The sequence below is a fragment of the Anastrepha obliqua genome, chromosome 2 (genome assembly GCF_027943255.1).
Source record: "Anastrepha obliqua isolate idAnaObli1 chromosome 2, idAnaObli1_1.0, whole genome shotgun sequence".
NCBI lineage: Eukaryota > Metazoa > Arthropoda > Insecta > Diptera > Tephritidae > Anastrepha > Anastrepha obliqua.
Window position 1 is genome coordinate 64,283,836 of NC_072893.1, and position 20,664 is coordinate 64,304,499.

The 20,664-nt window shown below is 38.1% G+C and overlaps 1 protein-coding gene across 2 annotated transcripts in view; it reads left to right on the forward strand.

The window, feature by feature from the left end:
- LOC129239217 (neurobeachin) overlaps positions 1–19,943 on the forward strand; it is a 231,460-nt gene extending 211,517 nt beyond the window's left edge. The window contains exons 24-30 of one of the 2 annotated variants that reach the window (XM_054874564.1): positions 4,462–7,372; positions 7,457–7,627; positions 7,734–7,997; positions 8,191–8,387; positions 12,116–12,267; positions 17,796–19,281; positions 19,559–19,943. In XM_054874564.1, the coding sequence (XP_054730539.1) occupies positions 4,462–7,372; positions 7,457–7,627; positions 7,734–7,997; positions 8,191–8,387; positions 12,116–12,267; positions 17,796–17,886 (3,786 nt within the window). In that variant the 3' untranslated portion in view covers positions 17,887–19,281; positions 19,559–19,943. Of the gene's footprint in view, positions 1–4,461; positions 7,373–7,456; positions 7,628–7,733; positions 7,998–8,190; positions 8,388–12,115; positions 12,268–17,795 lie in introns of both variants that reach the window. The other variant, XM_054874565.1, reaches the window with a different exon arrangement.
- The last annotated feature ends 721 nt before the right edge of the window (positions 19,944–20,664 follow it).

The window sequence follows — 20,664 nt, forward strand, 5'->3', positions numbered from 1 at the left end:
CTTTTCATTCGAGCGAAATTTCTTACCGGTGATCATGTTTTTAGGCCTGCGAACAGCCAGTAGTCGCTGGGGGCCAAATCTGGCGACTTTGGTCGATGTGGGATCAATTCGAAGTTCAATCCATGTAGGTTTGCCATTGACTTGTGACCTTCTTGTTTTTAGTCAACTATGAGCAAATGCGACACTCCCTTCGAACAGAGGTTTTTCATAGTCAAATGCTAATGCTTTTGATATTTTTACGATATCAGCTATCCTACGTACCTTTACTTTTCTTTCATTCAAAAAAATTTAGTGGATTTTTTTTGATGTTTGATGTTTTCTGGTGTTACCGTCTCATTTGGACGCTCACTGCGTTGTGCATCATCGATGCCTCTACGACCACGTTTGAAGTCAACAAACCAACATTTTGTTATTGTTTCTGATGAAGCGTGTCCCTTTAACACTTTTCAAGCCATTGCTTCGCTTGAATGATATTTTTTCCTTTCAAGAAGCTGTGTAAAGCACAAAATACTTTTTGATCCATTGTTTTGAAAATAACAAAAGTAGCGTCACTCTTAGCACTGTAAGTTCGTGACTTGAATATAATATCATGAATCAGTGGTCTGGGGTGAATGCAATAAAAGTACTGCCATCTATGTGATAGACCCGGTACTTTTCAGCCCACGTGTTATTCTACAAAATCACTACTTTTCTAGCCGTTCCAGATTCCACTATGAACAGCGAGAGTGAAACGGGTGCCATTTCTCATGTTTTTCTAACTTAGTAGAGTCTTATAAGTGAACAAGTTGAGATTTTTATCCAAACTTCTGCTGAAGCTAGTGCAGGTAATTTCGTATTGATAACATCTACACATACGTTGAGTTTGAAAAAAAAGTGAAGTGTTCGACGTATAAAGAAAGTGCACAAGACGCGGGCAGCAAATAATGTTCAAAAATCAAAGCGATTTTTAAGTCACTTCGAACTTGTACAAATTTACTCAAAAATTTAAGGACCTATAAAACTGCATACCCAGAGTTTTTTTCAAAAATTCTGAATAAATAGTTTGATGAAAATTTGTTTAATTCTTTTGAACTTTTTATAAAGACTGAAACTTTGAGTTATAAATATAACTTTTGTTGTAACTTGTTTGTTATGAACTATAAAGAGTTTTTCAAAATACTCGCCTTGATGATGTGTTTTTAGATAAAACATGTAAAAATGTAGGATATTTCAGGCTTATTCACATTGACTTTGCTTTTCAAAAAACTCCACAAAAAGTAGTCTAGTGGAGTTAGATCGCAGTTTAAGTCACCCTTGCATAAAATTAATGGGCCGCCAACTTCAAAATGCATCGTTTTCCCGTTTTGTGTGACTTGTGGCACCATCCTGCTGTCTATAGCGATATCCATTAATAGTAACAGCTCTTTCATTTTCATCTTCCACGAAGAATAAGCCCATTATTCCACCAGCCCAAAAACCACACCAAGCAGTACTTCTTGGTGGGAGTAAAGATTTTTCTGAAATTACCCGATGGTTTTCTTCTCCCCAGGTGTGGCAATTTTGCTTGCTGACAAAAACCATTCTTCAATTCTTGTGCCAGTTGAATTTTGTAAGGACGTAAGTTAAAATGCTTATTTAGTATTCGCCAAACAGTCGTTTCATGAATGCTAATGGCTAATTGTTGAGAACGTCGGAATATCGATGTTGAAGCTTGTTCAGCAACACTTTGCGCTACAGCAACGATATTGAGAATATATAGAACGTCCAGCTTTTTGTCTGCCAGTCCTTTTTCTATTGTCGACAGAAATTGAAATTTTTTCACTAGCCTTTGAATTGTCGTCCTTTGTCATTCGGAGGATTATTTCTTCCAAAAAATCTGCGGTATGTTGTTTTTAAAGATAGGCATTTTTCATAATACAATATATTTTTTTTTTTTGTCGGGACAACTAGCAAGTGCAGCACTCAGACATTAATAAAGCCCATTGTACTACACTTGGATTCCCTTTTAATTTTCTTTAAATCTACCCGATCTCCGAAGAAATCTGAGTAGATCTTGTGGTGCCAAGGAGCCAAGATGGTCGCTTCTTAACACATCAGTGCCAAAGACCTCAAACCTGATTCGAGCGAAGGCGGGGCAGACACACAGGAAGTGGTCCGCCGTCTCATCCTCCTCTTCACAAGCTGGGCAGAGTACACTGTCTGAGATGCCCAACCTTTCCATGTGCTTTGCCCACAGAAAGTGGCCCGTCATCAGTCCAACCAGCCGTCTACACTCCCCTCTGCCTAATGACAGAAGGGTTTGCGACAGTCGATCGGACATGACAGGTAACATCAGTTTAGTCCACCTGCAGCCTCTCTCAGCCTGCCAAGCTCGCTTGTGGGTGGTAGTTACCCATTTGCTAACCGTGGCTGTGATGGCCGCAGAAGGGAGTGGCGAAACGGGCTCTGGGCCTAAGAAGTTGGCCTTAGAGCCCATCTTAGCTAAGGAGTCAGAGGTCTCGTTACCCGCGATACTCAAGTGTCCCGGGACCCATGTTAGCATCAGGCTATTATGTCTACCGACATAGTTCAGCCTGGATTTACAGGACTTGACTACCCCTGATGTGGGTGGGGGGCTGTCTAAGGCCATAAGCGCAACTTGGCTGTCGCTGGATCTGCCTCTCCATCGGTTTTCCACAACAAAGTTCATCGCTTCTTGAACTGCATACACCTCCGCTTGAAACACAGATGCATGCATTCCAAGAGCAAAGTGCAGTTTTGTCAAGACCTCCCCTTGGATGAAAGCATCGGGTGGTGGTAAACCAATCAGAGCATCTAATGCCTGAAGTAGTCGGAAAAGCTCCGATGGCCACAGTGCATTGTAGTCTCGATAAGGACCTCCTGACTCCTACTAGAGAGAGTCTACAAATCCAGACCACTGATGCATAGGTGATAATAGGTCTTATCATAGCCGTGTAGATCCATAGGACCTTGCTAAGAGAAAGACCCCACGTTTTCCCAAAACACACCAGAAAGCTGTCAGTGCTTTGGATGTCTTCGTTTCAACGTGTGATTTCCATAGGAGCTTACTATCGAGGATAACTCCAAGATATTGGATTTCTTTGGATAGCTGGATTGTGACTCCTTTTAGCTTAGGCAGAACAAGTCCATCAAGCTTCTCCCTTCTGGTGAAGAGGACAATACCAGTCTTGGTGGAGTTTAGCGATAGCCCATTCGCACAGCACCAAGTGTCAATCCGATCCAGAGTTTTTTTCTGCACTTTCCTGCAGATGTTCATAAGCGAAGGGCCTGTTACCAAACAAGCAACATCGTCCGCATATGCTTGTGCGTAGACTCCCGAATCGTTTAAGGTGGTGAGTAGAGGATCGATTACTATGCACCAGAGCAATGGAGACTGCACACAGCCTTGGGGCAGCCTTTATTAACCCCGGATGACACCAGCGGATCTTCCTCTGCTCGCACCGAAACGATTCTTTGGGCCAGCATTAAACGAATCCAATTTACTAGCACCCGGTCTACGCCGTGCCTACTAGCAGAGCTACACATACTATCAAAAGTGGCATTATCAAACGCCCCCTCTATGTGATAATATGGTACAATAAATTTCAATATCTTTCTCGCATTGTTCTATCGTATAAAAGTGTACATCTGTCTACTTGAAAAGGTACCCGAAATTATTCACTGCTAACACTTTTGAAACGCCCTTTATTTTTATAAAAAAATAAAATAAAATAAATAAGTCTGCCTTGGCAATATGTCGCGCTGCTATTATTTTGACCGCCACTGTATATATGTGCATAAGTATGCACAATAAATCCGCGGTCTGCGTCTAGCCTACCGGCAATTTATTTAACACCCTTCGCATTCTGCTGAACCTGATGTATCGCCTATTTTATCTAATATCTAAGACAATCGATTTTTTTTTAAGTTTCGTGACTCGAAAGCGTGCCATATTTATTCCAATTTTCTTAAATGCTTTTTCCATTTCACTACATGGATTAGTAATTTAGCATTTCTATTAATTTGGTAAGTAGTTAGGCACCGTCATTTATTTCTCACTGCCGTATCGCTTTGTTCACAGCGCAATTGTCAATCGTCAGTCTCGTCAGTTTAGTAGAATTTCCACCGCAAGCAGCCAATCATAACCACGTACATACAGAAACAAACAAAAAAAAAAAAACAGAATACTCCCGGATATAGTAAAATTGTAAAATTAATTTCTATTTTCTTTTCATTTTTTATTCAATCCTCCCAATACTGCCTCTCCACGACCGCTCTCCATAATTTATTTGCCACCGACATGCACGGAAATAACAAATTTCGTGTAAAACCAATAAAAATCAACACTTCCATTGCTGACTACGGATGGCCAACATCGCAACATTTTCATTTCGTCATTCACGACCAACAACCGCACAACAACAACAACGCATACATCAACAACCATACAAATCATTAAAATGCACATCCGGCAACATACAGAGCGTCGACTCGGATGTCGGTTCGTTGAACATGAATTCCACGGAGAACGAAGTTCCTGAAGTGGAATCGTCGAGTGAAATTCTGGCTGATGACAACAAGCCAACAAACTCGAATGACGAAAGCTGGACAGATGTCAATTTGAATGAGGATGCGGGTGTGCAGGCCACCGCAGGTGGTTTATTATCGGGTGGTGGCATGTCAGTGGTGGATGTGAAAATGCGTGACATCGACGGCCTGCAGCATCAAGCACATCAACAACAACAATCACAACAACAACAACAGCAACAACAACAGGCGCCGACAGGACATGGCCAACCGCAGGGTGCTCAGCTAATGCAAGCACATCATGGCCATCAGTTGGTGGGTGCGGGTGGTGAACGTGGCGACAAACCCGATTCGGAAATATCGGTTGTACGCGTACCGGACAGTTATGCAGCAACATCCGGCGCATCAGGTGCGGGCGTTGCCACGGCTGCCGGCAATGTGGGTCAGCGTGGCACACGCTCTGATGAGCTACAAATGAAACCACCACTCGTTGGCCAGCTGCCGATGACAACGCCCTCGCGTGAGGCGAGTCTTACGCAAAAGCTTGAGGTGGCTTTGGGTCCGGTGTGCCCGTTGCTACGTGAAATTATGGTCGATTTTGCGCCGTTCCTCTCAAAAACACTCGTTGGCTCACATGGTCAAGAGCTGCTGATGGAGGGTAAGGGCCTAACGACATTCAAAAACTCGCACTCCGTTGTTGAATTGGTGATGTTGTTGTGTTCGCAAGAATGGCAGAATAGCCTGCAGAAGCATGCCGGTCTCGCCTTTATCGAATTGATTAATGAGGGTCGATTGTTGTCGCACGCCATGAAGGATCACATTGTGCGTGTCGCCAATGAAGCTGAATTCATATTGAATCGTATGCGTGCTGATGATGTGCTCAAGCATGCCGATTTCGAGTCACAATGCGCGCAAACTCTACTGGAGCGGCGCGAGGAGGAGCGCATGTGCGACCATCTAATCACTGCGGCACGCAGACGTGACAATGTAATTGCTAGTCGTTTATTGGAGAAGGTACGCAATATTATGTGCAATAGACATGGTGCCTGGGGCGATGCCAGCGGTACTGTGCAGAAACAAACTTTCTGGAAATTGGACGCGTGGGAAGACGATGCGCGTCGACGCAAGCGCATGGTGCAAAATCCTCGTGGCTCATCACACCCTCAGGCTACATTGAAGGCGGCCATCGAAAATGGTGCTCCCGAAGATGCCATTTTGCAGACACGTGACGAATTCCACACACAGATTGCCGTCTCGCGTGCACACCAGTCCACACAGCATACAGCTGATCTCTTGGATGACGCAGAGCTCTTGATCGAAGATCGTGAATTAGATCTTGACTTGACTGGACCGGTGAACATTAGCACTAAAGCGAAACTCATTGCACCCGGTGTAGTCGCTCCGGGTACTGTGTCCATCACTAGCACTGAGATGTTCTTTGAAGTTGACGAGGATCATCTCGAGTTCCAAAAGATCGACCCGGAGGTGTTGAAGTATTGCGATCACTTGCATGGCAAGTGGTATTTCTCTGAAGTGCGCGCCATCTTTTCGCGCCGCTATTTGCTGCAAAATGTTGCATTGGAAATTTTCTTAGCCAGTCGCACCTCTATACTCTTCGCTTTCCCCGACCAACATACGGTGAAGAAAGTGATCAAGGCTTTGCCACGCGTTGGTGTGGGCATCAAATATGGTATACCGCAAACCCGACGCGCTTCGATGATGTCGCCACGTCAACTGATGCGTAACTCCAACATGACACAGAAGTGGCAACGACGCGAAATCTCGAATTTCGAGTACTTAATGTTCCTCAACACAATAGCGGGACGCACCTACAATGACCTCAATCAGTACCCGGTTTTCCCATGGGTACTCACCAACTATGACACCAAGGAACTGGACTTGAGTTTGCCTTCGAACTATCGCGATCTGTCGAAACCGATTGGTGCGCTAAATCCCTCTCGACGCGCCTACTTCGAAGAACGCTACGAAAGCTGGGAGAGTGACACAATACCACCATTCCACTATGGCACACACTATTCGACTTCAAGTTTCACGCTCAATTGGCTGGTACGCGTTGAACCGTTCACCACCATGTTCTTGGCTCTGCAAGGCGGTAAATTCGATTATCCCGATCGTCTATTCTCCTCCATTTCCCTTTCGTGGAAAAATTGTCAACGCGATACATCCGACGTTAAAGAACTCATACCTGAGTGGTACTTCCTGCCAGAAATGTTCTACAACTCATCCAGTTATCGGCTAGGGCATCGCGAAGATGGCACACTCGTCAACGATGTCGAGCTGCCGCCCTGGTCTAAGAGTCCCGAAGAATTTGTGCGCATCAATCGCATGGCTTTGGAATCTGAATTCGTTTCGTGCCAATTGCATCAATGGATTGATCTGATTTTCGGCTACAAGCAACGTGGGCCCGAAGCTATACGCGCGACCAACGTATTCTACTACTTAACCTATGAAGGTAGTGTGGATTTGGATGCAATTAATGATCCCGTTATGCGTGAGGCAGTAGAGAATCAAATACGTAACTTCGGCCAAACACCCAGCCAACTCTTGATGGAACCACATCCACCACGCAGTTCGGCGATGCATCTATCGCCCATGATGTTCAGTGCAATGCCCGATGATCTTTGCATGTCGCTAAAATTCTACCAGAACTCACCCATAATACACATCTCTGCCAACACCTACCCACAATTGTCATTGCCGTCGGTAGTGACCGTAACTGCGGGCCATCAGTTTGCTGTAAATCGCTGGAATTGCAATTACACCGCATCCGTCCAGAGTCCCAGCTACGCAGAATCACCGCAATCGCCTGGCTCTAATCTGCCGTTGACCATCGACCCAGTGTTGTGTAAGTTTCGCATTCGAAAAAAAGGTTTTGGGATGGAATTGGAAGCTAATTTTTTTTTAACTTCTTCTTCTTTCCTCCCTTCAGCTGCACAAAATACAGGTCACAACAACCCAATGAACCGTCGTCATTTGGGTGATAATTTCAGTCAAATGCTGAAGATCCGCTCCAATTGCTTTGTAACAACTGTAGACAGTCGTTTTCTGATTGCTTGCGGTTTCTGGGATAACAGCTTCCGCGTATTTGCCACCGAAACTGGTAAGCCATCATTGCAATAATAACAGCCAAAGAGTTTTCTTAGTCTCCCGAAAAGTCTGAACATGCCTATCTACAATTCTCTTTCCCACATTCGGTTTTCTTCTAGCTAAAATCGTGCAAATAGTATTCGGTCATTTCGGTGTTGTCACCTGTTTGGCGCGCTCCGAATGCAACATTACTTCGGATTGTTATATCGCCTCGGGTTCGGCAGACTGCACAGTGCTGCTGTGGCACTGGAATGCTCGCACTCAGAGTATTGTCGGTGAGGGTGATGTGCCAACGCCGCGTGCAACTTTGACAGGACATGAACAAGCTGTGACTTCGGTTGTGATTAGCGCTGAGCTGGGCTTAGTCGTCTCGGGATCGACAAGTGAGTATAGACTATTTATAAGTATATAAGTGTATACAAACATAGAACTCCAGCTAAAAATTTATTAATGCACCAAAAATGGTCTCAATAAATCTCCGATTTTACTTGTCTACTACAAATTTAATGAAAGCAAACCAGTAAGAGAAATTCATTTCTGCTTTTATTGTTTTCTTCCTTCTTTCTTTCTTTACAGACGGTCCGGTACTGATACATACCACATTTGGTGACCTCCTGCGTTCGCTTGATCCGCCTATGGATTTCTATTCACCTGAGTTGATTGCCATGTCTCGTGAGGGCTTCATTGTTGTCAATTATGATAAGGGAAATGTGGCTGCGTACACCATCAACGGCAAAAAGTTACGGCACGAGACGCACAATGATAACCTACAGGTGAGGAAAATATAGACATGAAAATTTGGATAATGAACAGAGTTTTGATCAAATGTATTCCAAGATAGTTGCATATTAAGGGTAAATGTATTTTTTATAATTTTTAAAGACCTACACAGACTATCTAAATTTGATTGACTTTCAGAGCTGAGTGCAAGAGTGCACTTTTCCGAAGGTTCTTGACGGGCCAAATCATAATTTGAACACAGAATAGCCATAGCACAGAACATTTACGAGATATTCCAGCTTAAAAAAATATAAATAAAAGGCTATATGTGAGGTTATGTAACATCATGGAATATATTTTTTTAAGGTTGTAACAATTTCTCCTAGTAGACTGTTTGCCTTTTTAAACCAATTTTCTTATCTAAGAACTTTTTTTTTTGTTTTTGGGATATAAAAAGTCTATTGAATTTACGGTATCTATTCACTTACTGTTACTTGAGTTGTTTTGTGAATAACTTCATATGAATCTAACACTGGAAAAACAACAGACGGTACTTCTAAGGCAAATACTATTTTTTATGTCAAAATGGGTTTAGACAGTAAGAAGTTGTACGCTGAACTACCCTTGGAATATTAAAAAAAATTGCTTAACCTCAGATGTAGTCAAAATCGAAATTTTTGCTCTTTTAAACTTGAATTTTCCTAACCTGGCATAGAGAAATAATTCAGATTTGGTTCAGTACGTCAAAAAAAAAAAATTTTTCTGGATCTTCTTTTGAAACTTGCGTCGACCTATTTTATCTATCTATGAAACATTCGATAGCATCCAAATATATTACTTTGATATCAATCCCATATACCTGATAAGCTGATCGTACATACCTGATCGCAGGTACACGGTAGAAAACTGCTTGTCGGATGAGTTGACTGAGCAGTCAACCTTAGAGCTAATTTCCAAGTGCAGAACTAGAATCGAGGTGTCATTGACCATTTGTGATCTGCTTACGTTTCAAGTCAGAGAGAAAGCTGTATAAGAATTTGAACTTGTAATTTTGCGAGATCGTCCTGGTCACGCGGCTAAAGTTAACAGAGCCTTAACCCTCTATTGTTATGAATGCCCCAATCGAAAATAGACTATTAGATATCCATGTGGTTAAACTTGGTACTAATTCACTGCGGTTACAGATAACACAAGGTGGCACAAAATTATTCACCCTATCGGGAGATTTATAACTTTTGCAAATGACGTCTTAAAAAATAAATAATTGCCACGCACACTTCGGCTGGGTGTTTGGCTGAGCTCCTTCTCCTATTTGTCGGGCGCGTCATGACGTTGTTTCACAAATGGAGGACCTAAAGTTTTAAGTCGAACCCGAACGGCGAATGGTTTTTATGAGGAGCTTTTTTCATGACAGAAAAATGCTCGGAGGTTTGCCATTACCTTCGTATTATGTCAATAAAATTTGAAACTTGTGAACTAGACAGTTTCAGTTTGCATAGAGAAACAATGGAGCGTGTGGAGTTCCACCTTGTATATGCCGCCGTCTCAAATTTCAGTATCTCACCATAAGCAGCTCCAGCTAAAAAAGGATGAAAATTCTAGTTTCTACAGGAGGTGTACGTCACTCTTCCTGTGCATTCATCTTCCTTGACTAAGATTTTAGAAATATATGCCACACCACCTTCTCCAATGCCTCCGTTTCTCCGATGTGTCGGAATTAAAATTTGAGCCTGAAAGTCAAAAACATTAGCCCCAAATCGGTATATACTACATTTGTATTGATTGAACGGAATGCACCAAAATATGGGTGGGTAAATATTGTGGATTTGGCATATTTATGTCTCAATTAGATGCACTTTTACTAGAGTTGTCCGCAAAATCTTTGTTTTAATATTTCTCATAACTCCTCATCTGCCGTTCGGAGTCGGCTTGAAACTGTAGGTCCCTCCATTTGTGGAACAACACAAGACGCACACCACAAATAGGAGGAGGAGCTCGGCCAAACACCGAAAAAGGGTGTACGCGCTGATTATTATAAAATAAATTTATTTAGAAATTTTTTCCAAGAAAAATATATGTTTAGAAAATTATTTTAATAAAAATATTTCTTTAAACATTTTTTTTTATCAATATTGGTTTAGAAAAATTTATTGGAAAATTAAAAAAAACTTAAAAAAAAATTTAAAAATACTTATTGGAAAGCTTTTTTATAAAATTAAAATAAAAAAAAAACAAAATTTTCAAAATAAAGGCCTGAAAAATCATAAGCTATTACAATTTTGCAATTATAATTTTTCGGTTAAAATTTTTAGAACTATTCTTCGTGAATTGTTTTCAATAAAATTCGTATGTACTCAAAAATACTTGTATTCATACTTAATTGTTGAGAAAAGATATAATGAAAATAGATTTTCCTTAAATTTCTATATGGTCCCTTCAATTTAAGAGCCCTACTCCTTAAGCCGTTGCCTAAAAATTTGGGGTGTGACTACAATTCGGTACGGGTTGGAATCTCCGTGCGCAAAACACTAAATGATAAAACAAAAAGTTTTTTCGCCCCTCAGCAGTCATTGGCGAACCTCCGAGTGTATTTCTTAAAAAGCTCCTCATAAAAAACCATCCACCATTCGGAGGTGACTTAAAACAGTAGGTCCCTCCACTTGTGGAACAACGTCAAGACACACGTCGTAAATAGGAGGAGGAGCTCAACCAAATACCTAAAATAAAACTTTTAAGCGTAAATTGTATATAAATATTCCTACCCATGCATCTCCTCTCAAGCTGATAAATTTACAATTTTTGTATAGCCGTAGATCTGGATCCTTCTTATAATTAACCTTTACCTTAAAACTTCTCCAAGTTCTCATTGATTGTCCTTATCTCTTTAAAAGGAAATTATCAATTTTCCCAAACGCAATTTTCAGTCTCTTATCCATTTTATGTAGGAAAAGTCAGAACTGGTTTTCCGGAAATATCCGGAAAGGGGATTTCAGTCTATTTTGTGTGAAAAATATTGGCATTAATAAAACTTGCTTTTACTAGCTTGCATGAAATATTTTTTATTGAGTGAATAAATAAAAAAAAGTTAATAAGTAATGGTACAAAAAACATAATCGTGCCTTAAGGGTTCCCGGTGGTCTATAGCTCGAAAATTTAGAGTATTTTCAGGAATTTTTTTTACATTAAAAAATGGAAGACGATATTTAAATTGTTTAGGCCTTTTTTAACTTCTTTTACATACGAAAACAAAAAAAAAAGTTTTTTTGTTTAATTTAAAAATGGTGCTGAAGTTGAGCCTCCCGAAAAATTGGATCTGGACGGTGGCTCTTCTATTTATCTGAAACACAAAAACCAAAAAAAATATTAATCAGTATGACTATTAGTAGCTATTAGAATAAAAAAAATTACAAATTGGCGCTATAATATTGTGAATTTCCACATGAAACTCTCACAATATATTCTTAAGAGACTAGTGAAATATCGTAAAAACAAAACATCGATCGATGAAATTTCTTACCAACTTTAATTACGGAGAAAAAACTGTAGAACTTTGGGAAATTTAGTTGCCCATATTGTCCATCAACTTATAGTCGGCACTGTACCAGAGTTGAGTTTCTGAACCAAAGACTTGCCACATCAGTAGTGACTTTAAAATTTGTACAATCTTTTACGCAGCGAGTGAATAGCATTTTTTTTATAAAACATACATTTTTATTTTAGTTTTTCTTACTTCTAATTTCTAATATTCACCCTTTGCTATTCTGTATCTTTTTCCCCTTAGTGCATGCTGCTTTCGCGTGATGGTGAATATCTGATGACCGCTGGCGATCGCGGCATAGTGGAAGTTTGGCGGACTTTTAATCTGGCGCCTTTATATGCCTTCCCTGCTTGTAATGCGGCGATTCGCTCACTGGCGTTGACACACGATCAAAAGTAAGTTTAACAAATGCAAACCCTTTACTTTCAATAAAATTTAATATATAGCTGTGACGGAAATTTATGCTTTTAATTTTTTCCGCTAAGTCGCATATTTTGACTGAAAACATGATTTATGTAGCATGGGACTTTTTTCTTATTAAGATATTGTTTTCAACTTCTTCTCTGTTTTGGCGTGTTTTTTGAGAGCTTATATAACGGGGCTCGCATTTCGCGCAAGAAAGGCAGAAATATATTTTTTTCTTGTGTTCAAGTGAGCAAATGGGGCTTTCAATGTGACAATAAAAGCCTCAAATTAAATCAAAAATATTAAAAAAAATAACAGAAATAATTTAAGCGGGCAGCTCCTCCAGGCAGAAAAAAAGAAAAATTAAAATTTGAAGGGAAAGAGAAAAAAATTACGCTGTTTTTACACCAAATTGATCGAAACAATTTTTTAGTGATATATGTATAACATAAAATGTGAGGTACATGCAAAGGCCAGCGTGACACCGTATAATTTTAAGATGATATCTTGATAAGTTTTTGAGTTATATTCGATAGCTCGAAAAATAACGTATTTCGAGAAAAACGCGATTAAACTTTTCGTTCCTACTCTTCTTTCATTCAACGCTCATCACTTCACTGACTTTATAGGGACTTTTTAGACTTTTTATTAAGCTTGAACATTGGAATGATATTCTTTAGATTGTAAATGAATTTTTAAACCAAAAACAAAAACTGGAAAATTTGAAAGTTTTGGAGGAGCTGCCCACTTTAAGGGCGGAGCCTGCTTTAGAGGGTTCAAAAAATCGATGTTTTCGTTTTGGGAAGGAAAGAAATATTCGATTGAGACGAAACTTTCAGGTTTTTTTGTTATGTATTTCAACAGTATTCTCAAATTTTTTCATTAAAATACATATACCTATGTCATATTATGCCTGGTACAAGCCTTTTGCCGAGGCGCCTCGAGTGTGCATGTGTGGTGCGGCGGAAAAGATGCAGGTCGCAATTTTCATCTGAAACCGAAAACCCCAAACAGATTTAAATTTTATTTTAGTATAGTATAGCTTCTAATTAAACCAAGAAAATTAAACGAAAAGTGAGAAATTCAACAATTTTTCGCTAATTAAAAAAAAATTAATTTTTTTGGAAAAACAAATTCACTTCAGATTGTTTAAAAAGTGGGTTAATCATAACTTTCTTAAGGTTTTTTAGGTTCAACTGGACGAGAATTTAATTCCGAATACAATCAATGTTATCTCGTTTCGGTAGCACGTTTAAATTTTTGTCTATCTTTCCCGCCAATTAGGAAAATTCGTAAAAATAAAAAAACCGAGAAATCGCACTTCGAGCGATCCGGCCGCTCGTATACCTGATCGACGCTTACTCACAATTTCTTCTGTAACTCCGAAAATATTTTGAATTCGCTTCTGAAATTTTGAGGACACATTCTTGGATAGCTTGGGAAGACATTTACGCAAAAAAAAATCGATTTTTTGAAGCCTCTAAAGCAGGCTCCCCCTTAAATGATTGAAAAAATGTGCGTTTTAGTCATTGCTGGAGACTTCAGATGCGATCTCGCAGAGTCACTCAAGTAATTTTTTTGCCCTCGATGCCTTGTCAAGTCCTATCGCCAGTCATCTGCCGCCTGAATCAACATTCAGGTTTCTCTTTGCGTTATCTTTATTAGTCCCAGTTAGACCAAAAACGTCATGAAAAACAGGTCCAATGTGAAGCACTGATTTAACAGCCATGTGTAGTGATCTGATCAGAGTTTGGAAATGGTAGAAGCAGATAGATTCCACATTTGCGGGGCATTCAGAGAATGGCCATCTTTTGTTTCAGTTTGTCTATTAATTATCGCAATGCGAAATTTTGCAAACAAAAAAGCCTAATGAAAATACACTCGTCGATCTCTCAACTAAAAATTGTGTTCCTTATAGTCCAGTCGTTTGTCAAATGTTGGTATAAATCTCTTGTCTTACAAATGTTGGTATAAATAAAAGTAACCGCATTCAGTACTTACAAATTACGCAATACTTTCTATGGGGAATACCTACAATGCAAAATAATCATCGACCAGAAGCTGCAATATCAACAACTTAAAGTTGTAATTGAATATTTATCACTATCGAAATTTCACGAAAATTTAAGGAAAATCCAGGCCTAGCAACCTGTTCATACGCCTTTTCGCTACACTCGTTGTTCCTATTGCCTGGAACCCTTTTACTTGAGCGCTTTTCGAAATAACAGAAAAAAATACTAAAATACATATCTTAGTGCAATACCTACTTTGTACAGGTATAATAGAATTCCATAAGTAATATTTATATTGAATCTTTGAACCTACGAGCTCTTTCAAAATAGGATAATTTTGACTACTATTTGGAGAAGTTTGAAAAAAAGTATTTTTAAAGGGCGCTAGAGTGTTAAGATTTTCTAAAAAATAATTTCGCGGAAAAATTCACTAGTGGTCTTCTCAGACAAAATTTACATAAAAATAACGCAAAGATCTATAAAAACTAAAATAAATACTTTGTATGCGTTCTTTCATAGGAATTTAAGCGAAGTTATTGCGTCTGAAGTGTCAGTATGTTTATATCATCAATTAAAATCGGTAAAACGTTTATCGAAACATTTGAATTGATGAAGACAGTTTATGGCGATGATTGTCTATCTCGTGCCAGAGCTCATGAGTGGTTTACACGGCCCGCCAAAATCAGTAATCACCGAAAACTCCATCGAAATTGTTCGAAAATGTATCAAAAATGAACCGAAATCGTCATTGAAATTCATCGAATCGGAGTTGAATATTCCCAAAACATGGATTAATCGCATTTTAACTGATCATTTGGGCTTACGAAAGGTCTGTGCGCGTTTCATTCCGCAAAAGTTAACTGAGGACCAAAAATTGCTCAGAATTCAACATTCGAAAGACCTCATTTAGGAGGCGAGAAAAAACGAGAACTTCCTTTACAACATTGTAACTGGTGATGAAAAGGATGTTTCCAACATGAACCTGAATCTAAGTGCCAAAGTGCCGAGTGGAAGGTTCTAAATGAGCCACCACCCAAAAAATCGCGCTTGGAGAAGTCAAAAATCAAGTCGATGCTCATTTGTTTTTACGATTGCAAGGCTTTTATCCACAAGGAGTTTGTGCCAATAAGCCAAACCGTCAATACAATTTTCTGCCTTGGCGTTTGAAGCGTTTGTTGCAACACATTCGTTAATTCGCAATGAATACTGCGAAGGAGGAAGCTGGCGCTTATTGCATGATAATGCACCATCTCATCGATCCACTCCTGTAACTGATTTTTTACTAGAAATCGCATTTTTACCATTACCCGCTCACCCTATTCGCCTGATATGGCTCCCTGTGACTTCTGCCTATTCGGAAAATTGCATTTGGCCATGAAAGGAAAACGTTTTGCGTCCGTAGAGGTAATCCAAAAGGCATGTACCTGAAGGTCATTCCGGTGAATGACCTGAAACACTCTTTCGAAACGTGTTTAGGTCACGCAAAACAGTGTATCAAGGCCAGAGGGGACTATTTTCAATGGATAAACTCGAAGTTATCCGAACAAAACTCCTGTCGTTTCTATATTAACTCAGTCTTGTTTAGTTTGGACTTCACCTTGTATGTACCTGTTTTGCTACATTTCGAAGTGAAAGATCAACTTTTTTCGAAATAATGACACCACTTGTTTGGCTTGTGACTGCGACCCAAATCCTTTCTTTCTTTCACTTTCAAGCTTTCGTTCACCCGACTAAACTTTTTTAACACGTAAGTGGCCGCACTTTTCGGACAATTTAAAGTTTTTGCTATGCCACTGGGCGACAAATTACCTTTTACTTGCTTTTAGCGCACAAAGTTCTCCTCGAGCTCACACTTAAGGGGGTATTCTAGTCTAGAGGCCCGAACTTCGAGCATTTTTTGACGGTGAATAAAAAAAAAGCTATTGATATTTTTACTATCCATTTTTTTATAAGTTATTTATTTATGTATTATATTAAGAGCACACAAAATGAATTTAAAAAAATAAATAAATTTTCACGGAATTATGCGTCCTTGAAATGGAAGGAGAAAAGAAAACGCAGTGCCCTCGTCGTGACGATTTCTACCCTTGTGCTCATTTGAAAAAAAAAGATGATAAATTCTTAATTAATATTAATGTCATTATCGTATAACGCAAAAAAAAAAGGGGGCCATTTTTTTTTCATAAAGTGGCGGCTACTCAAAAATTGAGGTCGACTTTTCGCTAATCTTTAAGCTTTCTCGAATTGCTTACACATATTAAAAAGTTGAAATTTCCAGTTATTCGTGTTTCATCCGATAGAGATTTATTTAAGGAATATTCATGATAAACTTCAAACAAATCGGTTGATTAGAACTTGAGATATCGTGCCGACCGTATCGAAACAAGTGGTTTCGAGAAAAACACGTTTAAAGTTCACCGTCCGTTCAAACCAGCCAGCTGTCGCGTCACTAAAATAGTTGTAACTTCGAAAATAATTCGAATTTTGAAAATTAGGGAGATATTTTTGAATACATAAACTATCGAATTTTGGAAAAAAAAGTTCGATTTTTTTAAATTTCTAGACTTAAGGGGGATTTTTTCGTGGATTTTTTTGATATATATTTTAGCAGTCTTTTCCAATTTTTTCATTAAAATAGATGTCATTTTATGCCTGGTACAAGCATTTTGCCGAGGCGCCTCGAGTGTGCATGTGCGGTGCGGCGGAAAAGATGCAGGTCGCAATTTTCATCTGAAACCGAAAACCCCAAACAGATTTAAATTTTATTTTAGTATAGTATAGCCGCTAGTTAAACCAAGAAAATTAAACAAAAAGTGAGAAATTCAACAATATTTCGCTAATTAAAAAAAAATTAATTTTTTTGGAAAAACAAATTCACTTAAGATTGTTTAAAAAGTGAGTTAATCATAACTTTCTTAAGGTTTTTAGGTTCAACTGGACGAGAATTTAATTCCGAATACAATCAATGTTATCTCGTTTCGATAGCGCGTTTAACTGTTTCCCTATTTTTCCCGCCAATTAGGGAAAATCGTAAAAATAAAAAACCGAGAAATCGCGCGTCAAAGTTTTCGTATATAAAAAATCCGCTCGTAACCTGCTCGACGCGTGCTCACAATTTCTTATGTAATTTCAAAAATATTTTGAATTTGCTTCTGAAATTTTGAGGACACATTCTTGGATAGTTTGGGAAGACATTTATGCAACAAAAAAAAATCGATTTTTTGAAGCCTCTAAAGCAGGCTCCCCCTTTAAACCAACAAATTTTGAGGAATATGTAGAAGTTACAAAAACTAAATACGCCAACAAACTCTGCGAATATCTGCACTTAATTTTCATTTACATTCAGTTTTACGCAATTGACGAGTAAACACAATTTTTTTTTGTTTGTGTCCATTCTTTAGTATTTAAAAACAGTATATTTTTATGTTTGTATACAATTTAATTACTGAAATTCACTGAAAACATTCTTTTCTTATTTTCTGCCTTCTATTTGCGCTAATTTTTAGATACCTCCTTGCTGGACTCTCCACCGGTTCCATCATTGTCTTTCATATTGACTTCAACCGCTGGCATCACGAATACCAACAACGTTACTAGATGCTGAAGAGATGATATAAATCGTTCTAATAATCACTGAAATTAACAAAACAAAAAAGCAGCAACACGCAAATTTCTTCAATTCCAAACCTGACGTAACAGAAGTGCAGCAAGCCATCACGCGCTGCTGCGCACAACAAACAAAAACATAGATGACGTTATACCAACAACAATTGTGGATAAAATAAGGCCAAATTGCAAATAAGCAGGACTTAAAATGTTAAAGAAGTTAGTTTAAAAAAATTAAAACAAAATTATAAAAAAAAAAAAACAAAAACAAAATTAAAAAAGACACAATAAACACGTAAGCCGTTTATTTAGATACAAAATGGAAGAGTAATAAATTAAAAAAATAGTAGTATTGGCTTTGAGTTTTGAACCGAAATACCGGCACGCAGGTTCTAACGAACCAAAAAATTCTTTCATTATTATTATTACTAGATTTTCTTAGGCTAGGAGCAAATTATTGTTTTTTTGTTGTTGCAAATTTTTTACATAGGATTACACAGCCAAGAAATACATAGAAATAGTGGGCTAGACCAATACATTGCTACGAATAGTTGAACACGATGATGAAAAAAATTAAAAGTAATAAACAAAATGAATTAATTAAGTAAAAAAAGTAAATAAAAGTTGCGCTGAAATTTCTTAACTTAGTAATTAATAGGGTTAAGAAAGATTTTTTTTAATTAACGCCGATTAAAATTTATGAAAAACAAAAAAATTAGAAACAAAGTTAAATAGTTTTAGTGACTCCCAGAAGAGTTATTACTTCAAAGAAAACAAAAAACACAAAAAAAAACAACAACAAAAACAAAGACGTAACTAAGCGGCCAAAAGAGAAAGTGCAACGTACTTAACTCAGTGTTTGTTTTTTTTTTTCTATTTTTCTTTCTCTCTTAAAGCGAAAAAATTTGCTTAAAAGAAATGTACTTAAGAAAAAACCAAGAACCAGAAAACAAAAAACACAAGAAACGAAGATATTTCAATCACTTAACAGTTTGACTAGCAAAGTTGGGCACTCACACAAAAACGCATAGAATTATTAGTAGGCGGGTTAAAAAAAATATACGAGTATATATAAAGATACGCATATTTCAGGCTTTCAAGAACCAAAACTAACAAAGAATTTTACTTATTACGCCACGGCAATACGGAAAACTTAGAAAGCCACATATATTTGGACATATGCCAGTAGGTGCGGAATTTTCTAAGCAAGGCGCTGAGGCACAAGACGACGAAAGAAATGGGTTTTAAAATTAAAATATGTGTTTGTTAAGGAACAATTAATTTTAACTCCTGTTAAACAAAGAGTGAAGGTGAACAAAGAAGTGAAGCGAAAAAGAAGTGAAAGAGTTGCAGGGAATAGTGCAAGGCGGCAAAGGCGAAAAGAAAGTAGGTATTTGAAAGCAGAAAGGGAAACAAGAAAAGGCACAGAAACAATGCAATTGGGCTTAAGGCAGTGCATGTTTCAAGCAATAAGTACCCATACGTACACACACACATACATGCAAGCATGCATGGGTAAGTCACACCATTTAGTTGCGCGGCGGCATGTACGTGTGTGTGTGTGTGCATATACATATATATCCCACATATTTGTGTGCATGCATGCATGCATGTGTGTGTGTGTGTGGTATGCATGCGTTGTAATGCGTTAATTTCCTTGCAGCAAAGTGAAAACAAGAACAAAAACCACCCTCACAACTAGAAGAAAGAACCACTTATTATGTACAATACTTATATATTCTGTGTATGTTGTCTGTATAAATTTACATATGTGTATGTGTGAAGTAAACAAAAAAAAATTAAACAAAGGTATTTTAATAAAATTTTATTGCGTCCAATTAAAAGAAAAACAAAACGAGTGTACGATAAAGTTTGTATTCATGTAAAACACACTCACTCACACTAACGCACTCGCACACACACTCACAAATATCATCACCTAACAATCTTTCGTCCAACAGTTTCCGTAAGCTCCTCATTTTTTGTTGATTGTTGTATATTTGGTCGTGCGTAAATTTGTGTGTGTGTGTGTTGCTTTACCACTACAAGTCTATACATATGTATGTGTTTTACTAGCATTATTATATATGTGTGTGTGTTTTTTTACAAATTAATTTGTCTAGAGTTGTAAAAGCACAACTGACAGGTCAGTTTGATGACCAGATTTTTATTTTCTTGTTTTTTGTTTTGTTTTTGCATTAATTAAAAATCATTAGCATTGGCTGTTTGCTAGGTTTCCTGAGTCCATCCACTTAAACTAGTTTTAGAGCGTTAATTCCATATTTTTTTGCTGAAAAAAAAGCAATGCTTAGGTAAATTGAAAAGTTGTTGGCGCACACTGCATATCCGTTTTCGCCAGCCAAATTCGTGTTTACGCAGCTCCAATCGTTTTGGAACTGCTGTTGATGGGGTACTGATGTGCGCTTACGGTATTTACTTTGAGTTACACTGACCATCCGAAAGCAGTGAGGTAAAATTATTATTAAAAAAAGAAGAAGAAAAAAGACGTTGGTGCCGAAAAATGTTACCTTCTTTATAAAAAAAAAATGTCTTTTTAAAATATTTTTTTTTTTTCACACAAAACGCAGTAGCAAAAAACTTGAGCAACGCAAAACATTTCATTTCCTTAAGGTAATTTAAAGTGGATTTGGAAAAAAAACACAAAAAAAATATCATAAAATATATACGTCCACGCCATTCAAGCAAATCTGTCCATTAGTTAAAATTCTTTAAGCATTTTATGCTCTTTGTTTGATTGAAAGTTTTTAT